This window comes from Stigmatopora argus, chromosome 21 (assembly GCF_051989625.1).
Source record: "Stigmatopora argus isolate UIUO_Sarg chromosome 21, RoL_Sarg_1.0, whole genome shotgun sequence".
Taxonomy (NCBI): domain Eukaryota; kingdom Metazoa; phylum Chordata; class Actinopteri; order Syngnathiformes; family Syngnathidae; genus Stigmatopora; species Stigmatopora argus.
In genome coordinates this window covers 5,501,523-5,514,580 of record NC_135407.1, presented here as the reverse complement: position 1 = coordinate 5,514,580, position 13,058 = coordinate 5,501,523, and the positions used below count along the sequence as shown (strand labels likewise).

General features: G+C 41.7%; 1 protein-coding gene across 5 annotated transcripts in view; it reads right to left on the bottom strand.

Moving 5' to 3' along the window:
- Positions 1 to 13,058, bottom strand: part of trappc9 (trafficking protein particle complex subunit 9) — an 85,512-nt gene that overhangs the window by 63,502 nt on the left and 8,952 nt on the right. For all 5 annotated transcript variants that reach the window (XM_077590345.1, XM_077590346.1, XM_077590342.1 and 2 more), the window contains 6 exons: positions 12,351 to 12,494; positions 9,039 to 9,165; positions 8,000 to 8,145; positions 5,118 to 5,203; positions 1,345 to 1,471; positions 1,139 to 1,271 (listed from right to left, as the gene is read on the bottom strand). In XM_077590345.1, coding sequence (XP_077446471.1) covers positions 1,139 to 1,271; positions 1,345 to 1,471; positions 5,118 to 5,203; positions 8,000 to 8,145; positions 9,039 to 9,165; positions 12,351 to 12,494 — 763 coding nt within the window. The remainder of the gene's footprint in view (positions 1 to 1,138; positions 1,272 to 1,344; positions 1,472 to 5,117; positions 5,204 to 7,999; positions 8,146 to 9,038; positions 9,166 to 12,350; positions 12,495 to 13,058) is intronic.

Below are 13,058 nucleotides of genomic sequence, written 5' to 3'. Positions count from 1 at the left end.
ACGAGTACGATGAACCCGCTGACTGTATATTCACCCTTTCCGTACTAATACAGAAATTAGTACGGGAGTCTTGCAAACAAATGTTTGATGTGTGACGTACTAGATGTTGCGTTGCCAAGGTGTATACAAAATAAAATAAAATTTAAAAAAGGGAGAATTTTGCATGCTGCAAAGCCTCCTCTGATGTCAAAACTGAAGGTCTATCAGAAGACTCCCAGGGACCACCTATTACATTTGTATTCTCTTTGCCACATGTCTCTCCTGCAGTAGTCTCGGAAGGCGCAAAAGAACAAAAAGATCCTCCACATCAAAAGTGTTGCACTTGAAGGCGTAAAGGTTTACTTTACTTTACACTTATGCTTTCAGTACAATCAGAAGCTTGTTTCCTTGCCGTAATTCCTTTCATTCCATCTCTCGTGATGGTCGCAGGGGAAGCATGCTTTTGCGTCTTGGACGGGTAAACAAAACAAGGTGGCTTTTTGAAAATCTAAATTGGCAAAATGTGTCCTTGCTGAAACCCCTGGCAATACAAGCGTGCCATTGAACAAAGTTTGTATTTATAAAAACAAAAACACATTTCAACTTGTCATTCTTTCAAGTATCACTAAAGGAAATTGTTTTGACTATAATTTGAAATGAATCCTTTTTTTTTTTTTTAAATGTACTTTAACACTGTAATCAACATCTCATTCTAGTCTCCAAAAAACAGGATCTCGACAAAACCATACGTTTTAAATTTTTTTACAGGTTTTGCATTATTATTTTGTTGGGTATTTTTGGTTTGTTGTTGTTTTTTTATACTGAGGAAAGGGTGCATCTGCAAGGATGCTGCAGGCTGAGAATGGGGAAAAGGCAGCTCAAAAAAAGCACACATTCCACAACAAAAGGGACCGAGTTCATTATTATTTCATGCATCCGAAGTAATATTCAAAAACTACAAAGTTCCTCGAAACACGGTTACGGCAACTTTGTACCTCGGGCTTATAGCAAGGCCAAGAAAAAACATATTTCTTCCTCGGCCTAATCCACAGCCTTCAAAATTTAAACTTGATCAAATCAGCAGATATTTTGAAATTAAAAAAAATGGTCTTTTTGGCACCGTTGATGGACAGTGAAGATAAGAAATGGCCCTTCTCACCTTGGTAGCGACATGCTGAGCTGGAGACGAGGAAGCGAGGGAATGACCTCAACCAAGCATCCGTCCGTCTTGACGCCCGGAAGAGCCTCCAGGTGACAGTCGCTGTTTACGCCAAACACTGACGTGTGATAGCCTTGGATCAAATGCGCAATCATTACATGATTGAAAAACGATCATGTTTAGGACCATGTTTAGGAGGAACTCACCATGGACGGTGATGTTGCCAGAGGTTTGGGGGACCCCAACCAAAGTCACGGGGTAGAGGCCGGATTCTGCGGGCAGTGACAGCGCGGCTGGGAGCGACTCAAACTCAACTCCGGAGGTCAGCAAACCCTAAGTGCCATTGGAGAAAGAATCCAGTGACAGTACATTTGAGTTAGACCTGATCGCTAAAATAGCTTTCTACGACAAACAGTTTTTGATTTAACCCAATATAGCCAAAGGCGACCTACTGGAGACATGAATTTGGAGATAAAAACTGATAACTATGACAAATTTTGAAGTTTTTGTAGTCATAGTTTTTACGAGGGACCATTAGAGGCTCAGAAAAACTGACCCAAGTGTTGTAGCCTTGTTTTTCCAGTAGCTAAATTTATGCCAGACGGAACCCAAAAGGATTTTTACCGTTTTACAGAACTGTGCGGGTGCCATTCAAAGTTCCGGTCGCTCTGACCTTATTATCATAACTGCGGATGACAGCAGCTTGAGTTTTATTTTCTGCTACCGTCTGGCTTTTACACACTTTGTAGGGTCCGGACAATGTCTGAAATTTCGGCGCAAGCATTTTAAAACTCTTTAAAGTTTAAAACCTCATTCATTCATGCATTATCTAAGCACCTTATCCTCACAGACGTCGCAGGGGGGCCGGAGCCTTTCCCAGCCAACACCAGGCAGAAGACAGGGTACAGACTTAATTAATTGTCGGCCAATGGCATGGCACGTGGAGACTAACGACAACTGAAAATTTGGAGTATCCGGACAGGCTACTTGCAAACTCCAGACGGAAAGGACGGAACCCACCAGGGATCGAACCCTCAATCCCGTAACTGTGGGCCACTAAGGTTTTGACGCAATGGCTACATCTATCCGTTCCAAGCAGACAGACGCTACCTCACATTGGGAACGTCCGCCTAAAATGCCGGAGCTTTTCAAGCTTTCATTTAGATTGTCCTTGGTATTTCGTAAGTAGTGTGCAAATTAGGAGCCAGTATTGCCGCTCGCTAACCTATTGGAAATTTTGGCAATTTCATCTCCAAAAGGTTAATTACCCTGCTTTACTAACGGTAACGATCACAACCGTGAATTGTATTGTTTGAGCCGCTGTTGATGGACTTGTTTTAAAATTCCCCCTGGTGTGATGAAGGATAGTCACCCAACAAAAAGCCAGTCGGAATAATCACGATCATGAGACGGTTTCTCTTTAACCAGGCTTTGAAAAAAATTATTTGTTGAACCAGGAAGGCAATTGAGACCAGTCCACCTGAAGGCAAATCTGCTGTTATGCAAGTCCATCCACACATCCATGTTCGTGTCGTTGACATTTGGCAGAGAGCCACTCCGCCGCGTGACGCTACAACGCCACCCGAACTTAACTGCTCCCGCACAGCTGCGAGGGGCCTACGTCTCGATCTGTTAGCGGATCAATGCCCCCCGAGACGTGGGGGTGGGTTACGCACTAATGAGATGCTTGTCACTGTTTGACCTGTCTGGGAAATTGCGATCCGAATAGGAGTTTCCAGAAATGAAAGGGCACAGGAGTCAACCAAGACTTGACAACGGGGGATATTTCTGCCATATTTCTCGAAATGACTTCCCTATTACAAGCGCCGGCTGTAAATGGAATGGTTGTGTTTGAAACGTCTGAAAGTAAGTGAAGCAAATACTTTTTCAGTTGGGGTCAAGATTTGTAATATCTCTGCGAGCACTGGGCGGAGCATTGCATTTTTTCTGTGTTTTTCCCCCCGTTAAAGTGAATGGCGTTTATACTACTTCTCGTTGGCAAGTGGTCGTGCGTTATCCTATTGTGAGGACATTTGTGTGCATCATTTTGGGAATATTTTGAAGGAAATACAAAATCAAATAACCCTCGATATTGACTGAAAGTCAGTGTGGAGGCGGAGCAAAAAGAGCCAACCCGGGAGAAGGTATCAAAATGTCAAACAAAATTAGAATTAAGTTTAGTGTTAGGTTCGATTAAACTTATTTTTGATTGTCTGCATCGTAATCCAAGTTCATTTAAATTTGTTTATGTTATTTTATCAGCGCATTGCCGTGCAAAAAGCCCCCCCCCTCTCTCTGTCCGTCTCTCTCTCTCCCCCCCTTCGAAATCCGTATACTTTTAGTACTATGAAACACATTTTAGTCATATCAAACCACTAGTTGTGTTACTTTGTTAATAGATGGCGAATTAGAACAAATAAAACATTTTTTCCAATCCAATATCCTGTTTTTAGTGTTTTTTCAGAGGGTTGGAACGAATTAATCTGTTTTTAGTTTATTTCAATGGGAAACGTTCGTTTGAGTTTCGAGAAAATCGACATACGAGCTCAGTCCCGGAACGAATTAAGCTCGTATCTCGAGCTACCACTGTACTATATACAGCAACTAACCTCTTATTCAGCGCAATTATGCAACAAAATGTTTCAAATACATGCAGATGTCATGAAGGAAAAATAACAATGCTTGCAAGCTACACTCTTAGTGGTGATACACTAAGGAGTTTTTCCCAGACGGACATTTAGTTGGTTTAATGAGTACATTACGCATTACGGCATGGACCGAAATTGCACATCTCGTCGGAGGAAGGCAAATACGTAAAGTGAGATTCCTACCATTAGCAGCAAAGAGGATGTAAAACAAACAAAAATCATCTTAAAGTACTTTTTCACGTGAACCCATGATGCTCGTGTAGATTGCATAATGTCCACCAAAATATGCATTGAAAACACATTCTTGCGATTTATCAGAGTTGGTCTAGTATCTTAAAAAGGGAAATGTTTTCCACTTATAAAGCTGCCATTACCGGGGTACTAATAAACGATAAGGAAGCTAGAGTGGCTGATTGCCCAATTTAAACTTTATCCTACACAAAAAAACAAAGACACAATGAAGGGTCGTTTGTACCTCAATATAGGAGTTATCTACTCTGACACGGCGGGTTGTGCGAAGCCATAAAAGTAATGCGGCTTGCACGCTGTGATGCTCTTCTGATGGCCTCTTACTGTCAAGAATTGAGGAGTTTGCTCCCACTACGAGCTGATACAGTATTAAATTGTCCAAAAAAGCTTTTAAGGAATCTTAATTGGCCTTTTTACCATAAACACGTATGACCTGATGAGGATTGGGGGTCAAGAATTCAACGTTTATGTAGATTGCTTTTTGCAACACATCCGTTTTTTTTCCACGTTTGATATCGGTAGATGAGGATGTTATGCTGTTTTTGGTTTGTAAATCAAAAAGCACTGCAACGCAAGGTACACACAATAGCCCGGGGATAACAAATATGGAAGTCGTGCGATGCTGAGAGACATACGAGCTTCAATTTTAGTTCGTGGTAAATGATGACAAGCGGAAAATAACGTTTGCAATGGTGGGTTCGTGCAGAAAATACTTTTTTTTGGGTAAATGGAACTCATACTTGTGTGCAAGATTTCTCATTTCAAGACTGAGATGGGTGTCATGACTCGGCGGTCTTTTTTAGCATGCGACAACACAGAATATAAAAGATAGCAGTATTGTGTTGTAGTGCGAGCTCACAGAATGAAAAGACACGAAAGCTGCCATCAGACTGGCTTCACTCTTCCGAAAGCGTCATACTCCCATCTCGTCTATATGTATATAAAGCTACATAAAAGCCACTAAAAATGCTGCTGAATGTAATACTCCACAGTTGTTGGCAAGTTGATTACTACAGAGTTACAACCATAAAGCCCAAAATCAAGAAAGAAATGAAGTCTCGGTTATTAGGAATGTTACTGACCACATTCTCCACTCGAAGCTCGTAAGGCATCGGGTTGTAGACCATCAGCTGCACTTCACAAACGTCTCCTTGAACCCACTGGAAGTCTGAAACAAAACAGACAGACTCCATCAATTTTCATAGTGGATGACGCCAGTAATTGTTATGTTATGGGGTCCAGCATAGGTAAGATGTCTGGAAAAATGTCAATGATGTCACTCAGTGCTGGACAAACACAAAGAAAACAGCCATAATGGGATTGGGTTTAATATTACTTTCATTTCAAATATTACAGACCCCTGGTGAAGTAGCCATTGTTTATGATTTGATGGATGGTGTACACTGAAATGTTAACATTGGCAGTAAAAAAAAATGTTCTGCGTTTTTTAGGCTTCTGGGGGCGTTTACAGGAGGCAAAAGGTTTCAGGAAGCCAAACATACACACACACACATCCACGATGTTAATGTCCAGAAGAGTGCAGTGTAACCGGGGGTCTGGCTCATAGGCAGGCTCTCCTAGCCAACCAATTAAGTGGAAAAAAGGATATTCAGTTGCCTCAGCTAAAATGTTTCAGCTCCATTAAACCTCAAGACGGAACAATGCGTGACCTCGAAGGATAAGTTACAAATTATTCAAGCTGAACAGTGTTTTACATGAATTCAGTTTGATGAAAACTCGTGGAATAGGACTTTTGAACAGTGTTGTACGGTGGTTACAAGTACTGTATACAATTGGGGCTTAAATAGTTTTAGGATTAAAGGGTCTAACCTACCATGCAACTAAATTTTGTCATTTTTAACATGAGGAACAGAGGACGTCAAACGCTCGCTAGGTTGAAGCAGTGAGTAAGAAATGTAAAAAGTTGGACGATAACATGAAAACCAAGACACACAGTTATGGGGAAAAAAGGACAGATTGTACATGGCGACGTGGGGCGATTGTGTTTTTTTTCCCAAAAATAATTACATATGGAACAGCGGGGATGTAACATGTAATGGCATGTTGTGTATGACACGAGATCAGATAAAAGGCAAAACCGCCTTTGTTTTATCACATCAATCCGACGCACAGCATGAATTTTGAAGATTAAGCAAACACACATCTTACGTACGAGAGTATACAAAAGCCACGGGTTGCAAGCGCGTCGCTCAGAATACTAATGACTCGGTCAAGACCCCAATAAATAAAAACCACGGGTAAGACATGACTACCTCGAAGGCTATAAAGGTTTAGAAGTGAACCACTGCGGGAGGGTAATTAAGTTCTCCATAGTAGATTACTGGCGCGTAAATTCCACTGATCCCAGAACACCCCTGAGACGAGTCGGTTCTTAATGTTTTTTAATGTTTTCTGAGATCCAGAGTGGAGATAAAAATTCTGCAAAACCCACAATAAGCGAATGAAAACGAAATGCACGCTCACAGCCTTCCCGACGTCACGGGATTCAATTTGAGCTTTTTCTCTGTGCGAAATGACGCTTTAGAAGTGCGAGGACACAATCAAAACCTCATCAGGTGGTCAAGAGCACCCAGAAGGAAGCAAAGATTAGTTTCAGGGTCGGTTCGTGGAGTCTCGCAACTCTTCGGCGTCTCGTTGGGATCCCAGTGGGGAATCGAGTGTGTCCACTTGTCGATTGGGGTGACTAACAACTTTAAATAAAAGAGTTTTTGTGTGATTTTAGGACAGGAGGTCAGTTGCTGTCACAAAAAGAGGTTTTAATTCTGCCTTTTTCTAATCTTCTCGTCATTTGCAGCAGAACGTAGACTGATTTGATACAAATGGAATCATTTCTTCCCAAAATGAATGTCATTTGCTGGGAATTGCGCAATCAGCGTCAGACCCTCACCAACTCCCGCCCACTTAAAAACGTAAACACAAGGTTTTTCATCAATGGCAGTCAATGACATACGGTCCATATTTGCCATTTGTGTAGCTAAAGTCGACCAAACGAAGTTCCCCATCATGTGGAAGACTTCCTGTGTGTGGTTCCAGTTTTATCCAACTTTACAACGTCTTTTTCTTGAGTCTGTATCCGTTTTTGCTACTGCAACCAAGATGGCGCCGCTCAGGTGGCAGTCGGTAGCGGTAGCTCCGTCCGCCCTTGCTCGTTTTGTGTTTTTGATGCTTTTCTGTCTTAATGATTTGATTTCATGATTCTTAATGACCCCATATACTTTGCTTTGTACTTTGTGCTTTTTGCTTTGTTGTTCTGCGGCCTTTGCGACTGTATTGTCTAACTTGTTACTCTGCCTTTCCCGTATCTGCATTCTCACCCTCTTGCTACTGCGACAATGAAATTTCCCGAATACAGGATGAATAAAGTTATCCAATCCAATCCAAACGTGACTAAATGTTTTTAACTGAACTTCAAAAAATAGTCATTTCTAATGATATGAATGCCAAATCCTATACTAGATACCTAAAACAGAGAATATCTCATCAAATCCGCCATTGAGTTTATTCACATTCCTATTGCAGTGCAAATAAATGGCGGCCACATTTCCTCCCCAGAAAGAACGCACGAGCAATAGAGGATAAAAAGGACAGTGTGACTGCAGGTACGGTCTATTTGCAGAGGGAGATAACAGCTGTGGGCTAATATCATCTAAGCATAATTAAGGCGGGATTATAAAAGTCGCCCAATGCTCATCTTGTTTGATAAGGCCGTACGAGATAAGCCTTCAAGTGGAGCAAGCGGGCCCAGTGAAGTGGAGTTCCATCGTGACGCAGACGACCGGAATATTTCATCAATTGGAAGCTAAGGCCTTTTTCCCGCTTTGTGCAGTCAAGCGCATTTCCCGCGCCTTTTCATCATATCAAGGACATACGATGACGCGGTTTGCCCCCGGAATGAATCCCCGACCGATACTTCGTGAAGAGGTGCGACGTTTTTTTTTTTTACCGATCTTCTTGCAACGCTCCTCTCCTCTGTTGTGCATAACGATCGGCGAGTAGATGAACGGGCTGGCCGCCGACACGTTTGGGCCCAGCAGGCCTTTCACCTTGTGAGGACGAAGACTCGCGGGGAGGTTGAGAAGCTTCACCGATCTATTTGAAATATGAAAAAGAAAAACAACAACAATGAAAAGCTATTTGAACATAATTTCCAGGGAGTCTCTAGTCATTAGTTCTGGGCAATATAATTTTTTTTCCCATTATTACATCACCCTTTTCATCTCTAGATAACAATATGCAACAATTCATATTTGTACCTAACTGATGAAGAAGAGTTATTATAAGAGACATTTCTAAGGATGTGTTTGTTTTATAGTGACTTCTTTACCAATCTAGTAGTTATCAATTTAAAAAGCCAAACGTGCGGTGGTTTATTAAATTCAGCGTCCTTTACTACGATTGGTCATTAATCTATGACAGTAATTTCATATTTGTTAGCAGTTTTCAAAGCATAGTTTGACTATTAAAAGTCGATACACCCCCTCTGGTCATTTTGGTTTACACAATGTATATTTTCCGAGTTAAAAAAAGCAGCAAATAGACTTGTAATTTTCACTACCAGTTCAAAGAATTGTACGTATTATGCCGTCAAAAGCATCCAATTTCAGAGAATAATGAGTCGCGGTAAAAGTAGATATGCTTGGAACCATTCATGTCTTAAACACCTGTTGCGAACATTGTACAAAACACCCTAAAACATTAAACAGATGAGAAATAAACAGAACAGTAAAAACCGGCGAGCATTTAAAATTCATCCAGCAATTGCACCCGGCAGCCCGCTAACCCTAACTTTGTGAGAAGTGTATATTTTCTCTTTGCAAAGATAATAACCTCCAATGTTGGAAGCCAAATCTTAATTCACGCTCTTAATAAAGTTGTTAATGCTATGATGTTGTTTATAATTTCTTCGCTGGACCTTCCAGATATTGAACAGAAATTCTTAAGATTTTATGACTGTCATTCGTCTTCTAATGGCGTTAACTTACCGGACAATTGGTAGCTTGGTGAAAGGCACCGGTGGTAGTTTGAGGCCATCCGGTAGGGTGATGACCTCCATTCCACCCGTGCACTTGGAGGTGTAATTTTCCAAGCTCTGGGTCACTTCTTTTTTCTCTATAAAAATGTAGAAACATCATGTGCCGTTTTTTTTTTTTTTACTGCTTAGGTTTCATGTTCACACACTATAAATAAGCCAAACATTAATGGCCTGTGAGGTGAGTCTCTCTCAGCAATACTGCGCCGGGTCCTCAAATAAAAATGTTAAGCCTTATTGTACCACGAATAGCTTTAAAAAGGGAAACATTACTGCTCACCGGGCTGTAAAAATTGCTTTGGCTCGGCGAGGCTTGGGAAGAAAAAAAACACTTGCAAAAACCTGAAACGGTGCTGTGGCGTGGCTTCTTAAATCACTAGATGGAAAGCTCATTGGGTTTTCAAAAAAACGGAAAAAATGCTCAATGGAATTGACGGCTATTGACAGCAATGGATATCAAATGAATTTAAATAACTAGCATTGAGTAATCAACAAAAAACAAATGCATAATAAATCACTTAATTGAATCTATGTTATTCATGATGCAAATTAGGACCGATTTTTTTTGTCAAAACCATCATCTGGAATGTCGCTAACTCCTGACAATAGGCATCAAGAGGTTAAAACACAAACTGACTCAATTTCAATTTTAACATCAAGCTAATCTAGTCTGATCTGGCCACTGTTTTTAAAAAAAACGCATGGATGCTTCGGATCTTCTCGATCTTGGTCCGAACAGCCATTAGAATGCATCGCAGGCGATTCCATCAAAAGTGGGCTCGCACGTTGGCTCGCACCTGGAATTAGAATGCCCTCCAAGTGTTTCTCAAGTGACCATGGCTGACTGGATCTCATTTTCTCCTTCTATATGCAAAATAAGCATCCCCTCGCTTTTCGTCCGTCATTACCCGGGATCCCATGACAACGTGATTAGGGAATTTGACCAACAAAGATCACTTCTACCCCTTTTATCTCCATTAGAATGATTTAGATGCAAGAAAAGTTGGCTTTTGGGGTACAAAATGTATATAAAAATGTGCCTCTGTGCTTATTTTGCATTCCGTGTGCACCGCATAAGAAATTAATCACCAGAATTGAATGCAAGTTCACCAAAAAAAAGGCTTCATTTGCATGTACAAATCATCGGCAAGCCACCCGTGATTAATTTTTTTCCGACGCATTGTTGTGCTGCCGACGCAAAAACCGCAGCGAGTTTGCGGGAACGTCGTGACAAAGGAACACGACCCCGCATGAATAGTCGCTGGTTTTGGGTTTTTTTTTTCCTACCCTTATTTCAACTCGCGACTGTTATTAATTTTCCAGGACGTGGTGATGCAAACTTTTGACTTACGAGAGGAAATTGTTTTTGTCGGCTCCATTTCAAGAGATAAACGTTCGCTTGTACGATGAAATGTACACGGAGCCTTTTGACGGGATCCTAAAGATATGCGGCGACGTGTAATCTTTCAATATTTTGCTTCATCATTCCCCATCAAAAGTAAGGTCGAGGTTTTTCACGGACTTCTCCGATCCCACTTGGAGCTCAAAGTGTTATTGCTGGCGACGGAGACACGAAAATCATTACCTGCCAGTCGCCATCCTGGCGTTCTATACACATTCAAATTCCCGTGCATTGCGCCGGCGGGATTTACTACGCGGTGACCTAAAATCCTCTACCTGACATCCTCAATGATGCACGATGCTGACAGTTGTAGAGGTAATCAAGAGGAGGACATCCAAAGTTTGAAAAGGGAAATAGAAAAAAATGAGCAAGTTCACTCTTCATTGTAAATCAAACGAATTTGATCCGAGATTGACGTTCTGGCGGCCGAAAGTCGATGCAAATCGGATCGCTTGTTTACTGCCAGTCGGCCTCTGAAGTCAAAATGACAAAAAAAAAAATGGTCTCGCAAATTATTACGTGTGTCAGTATGGTAGAAAGATGTCCAATCCTTTTGAAGCGGGAGGGATGGCAGCGAATGAACGTTCGTAGCGATCCGTATCAACCGTCTAAAAAAAAAAAAAAGCAATCGGTGCAAGTGATAACCCTAATTAAACTTGCAGTTTCTCATCATAAAGATCTAAAACATGACTGGAGGCAACAGGTGTCATTAAAGATGAAGCAGACCGAGCAGCTTGAGGGCGGGGAAAAAAAATGTAATTATAGAACTGTAATGTAGTTTTTTCAAAAATATGTGAAATCATCAGCGGGCGCCGTGAATGGCTAAAAAGGAAGGCCACAAAGGATGAAATACGAAATGAATTGGCTTTGAGCTCTGAAATTATGACGTTCTGTTGCGTCACGGGTGGAAAGTGCCGTTGGATGTTGCGGTAATTCGTTCATTTTGCGAATCGCTCATCCTCACAAGGGCCGCGGGGGGTGCTGTAGCCTATCCCAGCTGACTTGGTGCACAAACACCCCGAATTGGTGTTCAGCCAATCCCAGGGCACAGGGCGAGAGAGAACAGATCACTCCTAGCTAGGGCCAATTTGGAGTGTTCAACCATCTTATCCTGCATGTTTTTGGGATGCACCTAGAGAATACCCACGCAAGCCCAGGACAAACATGATTAATATATTAATTATTTACCTGTTCGTTTGTTGTTGACTACTTATTTATGAATTATTTATTGGTGTTTGTTTGTTGTTGTTTGTGCACTTCATGGCGAAGCTTCTAAATCTTATTATACTATAACGACAATAAAAGCAATTAATTCAATTCAACATCCAAACTCCAAACTTTAAGGACCCACCTGGGATCGAACCCTCGACCCCAGAACTGTGAGCCAGACGCGCAACCCACCCTCCCTGCTTCTGTGAGAAAAAAAAGCTGCCAGCCAAGCTCCTCGGGCCCAAATGTAACATCCAATGTGAACCAAGCGTATTTCCTAACGTCCATAACTCAACTCCTCCCACCGTATCCCCGTGTCCATTCACATGCTTAGCGGCCAAGCGAGGATTACGCCAGCCTCTATTGTGTGGCCAGAAGATTGTCTAGTTCACGCTGTTTGGGTAAAAGCTCCAACTGGCGGCGCAGGATTTCTGGTCAGAGCACAATGTTGCGCTCGGTCCAAAAAGGAGGCCAGCTTTGTTGTGCGCCACACACTAATGAGCACAAGGCTGCTATCACAAAAGGCCAGGGTGGTGCTTTCTTCATCTTGGTGTTTTTTCAAGGTTTAAGAATCCCCTCACAGGGTTTAAATGGAGGAGCAGCACAGCGTTTTGCCAACTTTTCTCTCGCGCTCGCCGCGTGCGGTCCACCGACCTTGATCAGACAGGAAGTCCAGCATGGTCTGCAGCAGGAAGGACAGGTGGCGTACGGAAAGGCCGGGGTTGCCCATGCGGCGGGAGGCGTACACCAGCTCGTGCAGGAGTCGCATTTGAACGGCGGCCCACCCTCGGTGAGTTCCTGGGGGAGAGGAGGACAAAGGAGAAAAGTTAATGACGACCCGTCGCTTTTAGGAAATTTACAAATCAATTGTGCAGCACGAAAAGTTGTTTCTCATGAATAGACATTAAAAAAAAATGTCCAATGTGATGAAATGAGTGTTCTTGATTGTGATTTTCTTTACTTTTTTCGGCTTATTATTTTACAGATTGAGTTTGTTTCACTAGTGTACATATAAAAATATAGTATAAAATTTACTTTACATGTCTTTTTTGTGGTTGAGATTTTTTTGACTTTATTGTTTTCTATTGCCGGAAATGTTCTCTTTGTTAGGGTTAGTTAGCTAAATACATATTATATAGTAATGTATGTATGTGATTTTTTTTTTGCTATATAGCTAGGGATTATTTTGTTGTTTGTATCTCTTTAACTCTTTCACTGCCATTGACAGAAACAGGAGATCCATTTCAATTGTAAAGGCATTGAGTGATCATGTTTCACTGCCATTGGATTGGACGTCTATCGCCGTCGACGAGTTCCTACTTACTAATCAACCCATTTTGAAAAAAATCCCATCTTTTTGAG